The 9,127-nt window shown below is 42.1% G+C and overlaps 1 protein-coding gene across 2 annotated transcripts in view; it reads right to left on the bottom strand.

Moving 5' to 3' along the window:
- Positions 1-2,917: 2,917 nt before the first annotated feature.
- LOC119366612 (disease resistance protein RGA5-like) overlaps positions 2,918-9,127 on the bottom strand; it is an 8,448-nt gene continuing 2,238 nt past the window's right edge. The window contains exons 3-5 of one of the 2 annotated variants that reach the window (XM_037632377.1): positions 3,712-5,707; positions 3,559-3,601; positions 2,918-3,299 (exon numbers count right to left, since the gene is read on the bottom strand). In XM_037632377.1, the coding sequence (XP_037488274.1) occupies positions 3,724-5,707 (1,984 nt within the window). In that variant the 3' untranslated portion in view covers positions 2,918-3,299; positions 3,559-3,601; positions 3,712-3,723. Of the gene's footprint in view, positions 3,307-3,558; positions 3,602-3,711; positions 5,708-9,127 lie in introns of both variants that reach the window. The other variant, XM_037632376.1, reaches the window with a different exon arrangement.

Here is a 9,127-nt window from a genome sequence, read left to right as displayed (position 1 = left end):
ACAAAAAAGCTTTATCTACACAAATCTAAGACAAGCCTTTTGAGACGGAGGTAACAGTACATTGTGTGTTTTCTTTTCGCATTGTCCCTAGCAACACTACCTGTATGCATCTCAAATTTTGTAGTGGTTAAATTTTTTTTCGCGAATACGCAAAAGCTTGCGTATCATTCCATTGGTAGAAGGAAAAGAATGAGTACAGCGGGGGATACAACACATGACGCGAATGCAGACAAGCGCGCACATGGTGCCTGGAGCAGAGAGACAAGGGATGCTCAGCCCAAACAGAGGATACATCACAGCTAAACCTACCAAGCCTGACCCAAGAGCGGCAATGCCAAACCAACAAGAATTCAAACATCTCACGAGCCGAAACCGAGGACACCGCGAGCAAGCAAGATAGCGCCTTCAAGAAGGAATATGGCGCCGAGACGCCATTGCCATCCGGTCCGGAGGAACCGGACCTAGGGTTTTGTAACACCCGGATAATTAGGCTACAGTAAAACTCTCCTAATGATGCCATGTCATCTTTGATTACTGTTGCTAAACTTTCGTTAGTTCAAACCGATCCAAAAATCAATTCAAAAAAATGGCAAACAACAAAAGTTTTTAAAAGTTGAAACAAAAATGTTCAAACAGTGCCAAAAATGACATAGGTAATTATGGTGTAGAAGACACAATTTTATAAAATACCTAAATGCGTCTCTGAGGCACATAGCAGGCCAAGCATAGCGAGAGCGGTTATGCAGCCCATTATACCTGCGTCCATTTGATGATTTTATTTGTCTGAAGAACTGCCAGCTTCTTCGTCTCAGTTCCCATTATAGGGGATGATGATTCTAGGATCTAGAATCTCACAAATCTTTTCAGGAAATGAATCTTCCACAAATTTGTAAAGGCTCAGGTCATCTTTAGACATCTCATTAGTTGGACGCTTCCCAGTGAGCATCTCTAAGATGATGACTCCATAACTGTAAACATCTCCCTCTGTGGAGATTTTTCTCCCAAAGCCATATTCTGCAATACATATAATTTGTTCAAACAATTAATTAGCACAGAGGGATTGGAAAGAAAAATAAAGTAATATGTACCACTCCCTCCGTCTCATATATCGGTTGTAGTAACATCTTAGCCAACCTGAAGTCACCAACACGTGCACCCATTACATCATGCAGAAGGACATTGCTAGGCTTCACGGTGGACCACATGAGGCATGCAATGCTTATGGAGGTAATCGAAAACAGCGGCTATATCCACTGCTATTACTATTCTTGAACCCAAGCACAATATCCTTTTTGGACGACGCTCATGTAATATTGGATAGAGCCAACTTTCCAGGTCATCGTTTATCATATACTTGAGAAGAAGAGCTTTGAACTCATTTCCTGCCGGGTCACTCGTTAAGCATAGGGTGATCACCCTGACATGATTACGATGCCAAGTGTTTCTTAGTGCCTCACTTTCAGCAAGGAACTCTTTGTAGCTCCAAGTTGATCATGTTTGAAAACTTTGATGGCAATTGTATGATGTTCTTCCTATCTCTAGCTCCTTCCCGTGGGCCTTCTTGTCGTAAGGCCTTTGTCCATTTCCCGGGCTCCTTCTTGTCGCTAGCTCCATTGTGGGCCTTCTGGGGCCCTGGCAGCCTGCCGTCGGGCTCTCGGTGGGGAAGCCACCCCAGTGTGTTACACCGTCAGTAGAGCCTCGAGATTGTCTGGAGTTGGAGTTCTTTGGTCTTCGAGAACACAGACGAGCTCCTTTTCTCATGCTGGTTGTCAGAACTTGTCTTCGGGAGCTCGGCTTTGAAGATATCGATGGGCCTGCCCAACGCGAGGGCTTCGGCAACACACTCTGCTGAGCGCACAACCGTTGCACTGGGCTTTCTGGAGGCCGAAGCCTTGCGGGCCGAGTAGTCCTGGCGTCAAGTCTCCCATGGATTGAAACGTCACGGATTAGCCCCATCTTATTTTGGTAAATTGGGCTTTGTGGACCGTTTGAGGGCGCCCATTTGTCAAGAGCCGTCACAGTTTCGAAAAAAACATAATGCCTGGATTTTCATGCCCACGTCTCACGAGCTGGGGCAAACCAAAATTTTAAAATATGCAATGATATTTTTAAATGCACAATTAACCTTTGTTAAAAATATATTAAACATTTTGATATACAAAATAACTATTTTGAAATACATCATGAACAATTTTAAAATATATGGTGACAATTTTTAAATACATGGCAACAATTATTTGAAATATGTGTTATGCATTTCTTAAAACACAACATCATTTTTAAAACAATATGTACATTTTTTAAATACATAATGAACAAAATAACAAGGACCATAACAAAACAAAATATTTTGAAACGAATAGAAAAAACAAAAGGATAAAATGAAATAAGATGAAAAGATTTTTTATTTAATAATTAAAATAGGAAAACATGATAATAAAATATTCATATAAGTAGTATGATGTTCAATGCATTTTATAAAAATGTTCTATGCTTTAAAAATGTTCATGCAGCTAAAAAGGAAAATGGAAGAAAAAACAAGAATGTAATATACAGTAAGAACAAGAAAAATGAAGAAAGAAAATGTAAAATAAGATAAAGAAAAAAAAGAAATAACATCTGAGAAACACAAACTCTGAATGAAAGAACAGAAACCAGACTGAAAACCTGTTTCAGAAATCACACACAAAACCCAGAAAAAAATTGACATTAACTACTATGGTGACCCATGTCCAATCACCCTGTAGACGAGCTCTAGCTGCAGGATGCGACTTGTAATAGGCGCTAAATAGCCATTGCGCTATTTTCTGCTGTAAGCAATGATTCTTTAATTGGGATTTATTTATTTATTTAGTGAATACATTTTTCACACGAAATTTAAGTTTTGGGAAAATATATTAATGAAATAAAATATTCATACTAGCGGGGAAAAAATATTCTCCTCGTTACAGAACTTCATATCTTTCTGAAAATGTTGACAATATTCAACACAGTAATAGAAAATGGAAATAGGTCCGCTGAGTTGGATGCACGGCAGGAAAACCCTCTAGTTACATTCGCTGGGAACATAACCTAAGGGACAAAAAACCTGGCGCACCACCAAACTAGCCTTATTACATACCGAAAAAACAAGCAGGTTCATCAAATAAACAGTACTGGCAAAAGCACACAGGACTTCAACCTGATGACATAGAAGGAACATGAACTGAACATGCAGAAGTGCTCGGAAGCATGCTACCGGGACCGGGAGGATGGAGACTTGCACGATAGAGAGTCGATGCCGATGAAATAACCACATCCTGCTAGCTAACAAAGGCAGAGACAAAGAATCACATACAGTGCATATTGCATAAAGAAGATGCTGAAGTAAACAGACAGCAGAGAGCTAAAGAAGATACTGAAAGAATAATACTACTAGTACTAGATACTCCCTCTGTTAACCAATATGAGACCGTTTAGATCACTAAAGTAGTGATCTAAACGGTGTTATATTAGTTTCCAGAGTGGGTACCAACTAAAATATGCATGATGTACAAATGAACTGGACGGAATTAGTACCTTCAGGACACTGGATTTTGTTCATCGCTCGGCTCAACTCGGCCTGTAATTGAAATTAATAATTGTTACACAAGCCAAAAGTAATAGGGGACTGCACTTATTTTGTAGAAAAGAAATAATTAACGACTGAACTAAATGCAGAAGCAGAAGTACCTCCCCGTCATGTCAAAATCTATCAGCACGAAGGGTGGGATTTTGGGGATGGTCGTCCGCCACACGCCTCAGTGCGCCCACGGCCTGAGAATACTCCTCTGTGCTGACTCCCCTATCGAGGAGGTCAATTCTGAGATGCTGGAGCGAAGGAAGGTTCCTTATGCTCAAATCGAAGTCAGGATTGACGATGTCATTCACTCGGAGACCAAAGCGAAGGCGTCGAACCATTGGCATAGCTCCTTGTTGGAACGTAGGGTTCACCAACATAATTTTGTGGAGAAGGCAGACTCTCAAGCTGGGGAAAGCTCCGGCGCTAAGCACCAACTTCTCCACTAGATGGCCCACGTTGAGGGTGCTTGCGTCGAGGACGACATGACACAGAGCCGGCAGCATCCCAAGGGTCTGAATATCCATGGATCGCACTTTTTTGATAACTATATATAGGTTTGAGAGTAGGGGAAGCGATGAAGAACAAATCCATTTAGGGAAGCTCATGAACCATCCGTCAAGTTTAAGCCTGCAGAGGTTTGGGGACGGCACCCAATCCAGTATAAGGTTGGAAACCCAAGGACTAAGAGAGAAGAGCTCCAGACTCTCGAGTTTGTGCAGCTTGCCTAGGGACTCCAGCAAAGCTTTTTGTGTTCTCAGATGATCCGGTTGCATCCATGGATCCCATTGGTCTGTTTTGACAAATTGATCCCATTTAAAGGCGAGCTCCCTTAGCCCAATAAGACAGCCCAGCCCTTCTGCGCTGTCTAAAGTAAAAAGGCCCACCCCATGTCCCGTCAGCTGCTCAAGGCTTGCCAGGTTGCTGAAATCGTTTGGTAGTGGCATATCTGAATCAAGGATTAGGCACATCAAATGCCTCATCTGAACCACACTGGATGGCAATTCTTTTGAATTGGTCCATTGCAAGTCTAGTGTCTGCAAAAGCTGTAGCTTTCCTACTTCCATAGGGAGCTTGCCAACCTTTGTGCCCCTTAAGCCTAGGTATCTCAAATGTAGCAGATTCTCAGCATGCCTAAGGTCAACAACACCAGGACTTTTTCGAAGATCACAACCTTCCAGATCCAATACACGTAAGACTTGAAATCCAGAAAGAGGAGGGATCTTACTAATAGCAGGACTAAAAGCAGTAAAAGACCTCACTTGTGACATGCTTGTGGTAGCCATTTGAGTAGTGGTGAGATCTGTCATGCTCTTCTGGATGGACAATCTGCGGAAATTCTTTTCCAAAGGTGTGTCTCCCTTGATAACATCCAATATAGTAACAAAGTTTACTTCGCTTGATAATTCACATATAAGATCCAACATTATGTCATGTACGCAACATGCTTCAACCCTACCATCAACATGTATCGGCTGGACCATGTTTCTGTTTACTAGCTCGTTGAAGTAACTATCTCCAAGCTCAAGTAGGCTGGTTGTTTCATCTTCTACTTGGATAAAACCTTCACATGCCCATCTCCTTATCAACCGGTCTCTGCTAATTTGATGGTCTTCTGGAAAGATACTTAGGTACAGAAAGCAAGTCTTCAAATAAGAAGGGAGATCATAAAAGCTCAATGATAGTATCCTCTTCATTTCCTTCACATGATCATCACCTTTTTTAAGTCCATGACCAATAGAGATGAGCAAGACATTCCATTGGTCAATCTGGTTGATCCTCTGATTATTAGCTAAATAACTAGCTAGACTAATGATGGCTAATGGCACCCCAACACATTTCTTCAAGATCATTATGGATACCTTTTCAAATCCAGAAGGACACACCTCACTTGAAAATATTCTTCTATAGAAAAGATTTTGGGAGTCATCCATAGAGAGAGATTTCATCTCATGAATCATATCATCTTTAGAAGAGCAGCAAACTCTGGAGACATCCATAAGACGGGTTGTAGTGATTATTATACTTCCACACTCATCGTCACTAAGTGCATATCTGATTGTTGTCCATGCTTCTTTATTCCATAAATCATCGATAATTATGAAGTACCTATGCACATGCCAATGCAAGAGCTACAAGTTAGCAAAAAAAAGTATTTATCAAAAGCATGAAAGCATGTCAACCACCTCGATAATGCAACAAGGTACAGTTGTTACCGCTTGAGTTGTGGCTGTGTTTGATTCTTTGATTTAAATGATGGACTTTTTGATGGCTGGGTGTTCAGAAACGGGCTCAATACCGACCCAAAACCCAAACACTTTGAATCATACTATGACAAAAATGTAATTCAAAGCACCTCAGCCCCACGGAATAGTGTCCACACTCCCACAACTAACACATGTATGCACCTTGAATAAATACACAAACCATGTTTTTTTTTGCGATGGAAATAGGCACACCATGTTGACCATAGGAATTAGACCCCTCAAAAAATGGGAATTAGTTCTAGTGAACGAGAGCGATACATTTAGTCTCGTCACGAAGACATCAACTAATAAAAGGCAATAATAAATTAAAAGCTAATAAAGAAAGAAACAATCTAGCAAATATTTTTATTTATACTCGTGTTCAACTAAACATTAAAGCGCACATTCCGGTGAACCCATATGTATATACAAACCTTCCAAAATTCTGATTGAAAAGGTTGTGTTTGAAATTGCTAAGATTTATGTCCATAAGAACAAATACGTCAAGAAATTTGATAAATGTTAGTGACATACTGTGCTGATACTATGATACAAACTTTGAAAGGATAATTTTTCATAAAATGACACTTAAACACAATTTAAGGTTGCGAAAAACCTAATACAATACTAAAGTAACATTATCAAGAGTTGAGATTCTACAAACTCAACATATGATTAAATTTTAATCTAATGATAATGGTGGAGAGTAAGTTATAAAGTACTCCCTCCTTCCTGAATTAGTTGACACGACACGTTTAAGTGTTAAATACATCCGTATCTAGAGAAATCTAAACAATAATCTGGGACAGATTTTGTATATCAAAAGTTGAGTTATAATGAACGGAGGAGATATTCTATCAAATAATGTTTGTGATATCGCTTCTCGTTAACTTATCGGTCAACCAAGATAAGAGATAAATCAGCTTATCAACCGATTTATCAATTTTATCGGTTGACTATTTATCCGCAAGGTTTTTCTAAAATCTCAGGTTTTTGTATCATCAGGATCAATCAACATGGCAAACCCGTAAAGCCATGTCATCTCTATTCTTCAGAGATGACCTGAGATTACAGGAAGTAACCATCTACACAAATAGAGGCATCAGCCATGTATCAGACTACAAAACTCAACCCAAAAAAAATCAAGAGCTAAATCAGTTGGATCCCGCAGATTTATCGGTGAATATAGGCAAATATCGGTGATATATTGGTTGTCAGACCGATATATCGGCCAGACTTGTAAATGCCGGCGTTATTCACTTATCTTATTGGTCTGATCCCGATAACCGATAAATCGGTCGATATATCGGTATATAGGCCGATATTTTGAAAAGTGTATCAAATACAACCAAAAAGCACAGTGTAGATTTTCCATAAAAATGAACATTTTATATTTTATATCTATAAGATATAAACTGTTGTCGGAGGAAAGGATGTGAGGTCAGAGACCATATGTTGTACGGTTTAGGGAAAGAAAATGCAAAATATAGGACACAATTCTGAATTAAAGAGACTATATAGTGTAGAAACTGTCGGTTGCCTAAGCAATGATGGATGAATTTACGCATGACAAGGAGCCATAAGGGTGAAATCAGATTAGATTCGGAGGAATAATGCTCATACCCTATCCTATTCCATATTTATTTTCAGGTTTGTAAGCGGGACAGATAGATTCGTGATTATGCTGGATTTGGACATGGTGCGGTAATGCAACGTAGTCGGGTGGAATACCACATACACATATGAGGAATATATAAATGCTTTAAACGAAACTTATTATATATAAAAACAATAAGCAAGTGTTAATGCTTATACACTTTAAGCACACATAAAACATAAAGGTTCAGTATATGTATCACCTCATAAGTAAAGATAGCATTCACGTATTTCTAGTTAATACATAAAACTACAACCATAAATCGGATACCCAAACCAGCTAGAAAACATAGTTTCTCCTACTGCATCGCATATCAGTGATACAATATCCTCTAAATTGGACTCGGATGTCAAAAATCTCCTACCTTATCCTATGAAAACGGATTAAGTCAGAAATTATCCTAACTACATTCACCCTTAAGGAGCCAACTTCGCTGGTGGAAAGCGGCCAAGGTAGGTTATAATAGGGAAAATAGAAGTAGGTGTGGTAATATAGGCATGACTAGCAAAAGGGCCCGTGCGTTGCAACAGGATAAAAAAATACCACATGCTCTTAATTTACAAATAAGCATTAATCTGAGTATTTGTAGCTTCGGCCCAAACAAAAGATGGTCTTTGCCTACCGAAATAGGCTTGCGCCCCGCTATATTAATATAGCAACCACCCGATACAGCCAGAAGTTCGTCGTTGGGGGCAAATAGCACAATCAAGCATAAAAGGAAAACAAGAGAAAATCAAGAGAAAGAAATGCCGGCAACATTGTATGAACAAAAGCTGAAGCATCCCGCAACCGTTGCGCCCACCGGAAACATCCACCACGCTCCAATGTCGTCGAGTCACCGTGAACCAAGCAACACCTTCAAGAAGGACTGCGACGATGACGACACTGCTGCCCGGACGAATCCTAGGATTTCTCCCGGTACACGGAGGGAAGCGGGCGAGAGGTACACCCGACGCCGGGCGGACCCTAGAGGGATTTCGCCCTACCCCTCATACCCACAACCCAGGACCAGCCGGCGACTCCAACACGCCAACCGCCCACCAACATGCGCCACCACAGTCATGAGGACACCACCGTCGTCTCTCCACCGCAGACGCTGCAAGGCCGACCGAACCAAACGAGACCACCGCCGATAGGGACCGGGAGAACCACAGCCACGTGGGAGGGGACAAACCTCACTGTCACAAGCCATAGCAGACCGGATGCAGGCGCGAGAGCATGCCAGACCCCCTGCCCAGCCGGGCCCAGATCGGGCACGTTAAGCTCCTGCTGCCGCGCTGCAGCCGACGCAGCGCAGAACCGCCGATCCCAACGACCGCATCACGCCAGCCCAGCCGGAGGAGACCCGTCGGAGGCCAGACCAACCCGCCCTGACCCATATCGGGCCCAAAAGGGCCCATATCTGGGCCTGCAGGGCTCCACCGGCCAACCCCCGCCGCCGAAGGGTCGCGCCGCCACCGTATCTGCGCCCGATCTACACCAGAGCACCGACCGCCGAGGTGCACCGTCGCCCGAGCCGGGGAACCGCGAGGGGGAGAGGAAGAGGACCGCCACCGCCGACCTCGCCACGGCGCCGGCGACAGCGGTGGGAGGAGGGATGGAAGGTGGGGGCTGGGCGGCGAGGGG

The sequence above is a fragment of the Triticum dicoccoides genome, chromosome 2B, assembly GCF_002162155.2.
Source record: "Triticum dicoccoides isolate Atlit2015 ecotype Zavitan chromosome 2B, WEW_v2.0, whole genome shotgun sequence".
Taxonomy (NCBI): Eukaryota; Viridiplantae; Streptophyta; class Magnoliopsida; order Poales; family Poaceae; genus Triticum; species Triticum dicoccoides.
This window is presented reverse-complemented; position numbering and strand designations above follow the sequence as displayed.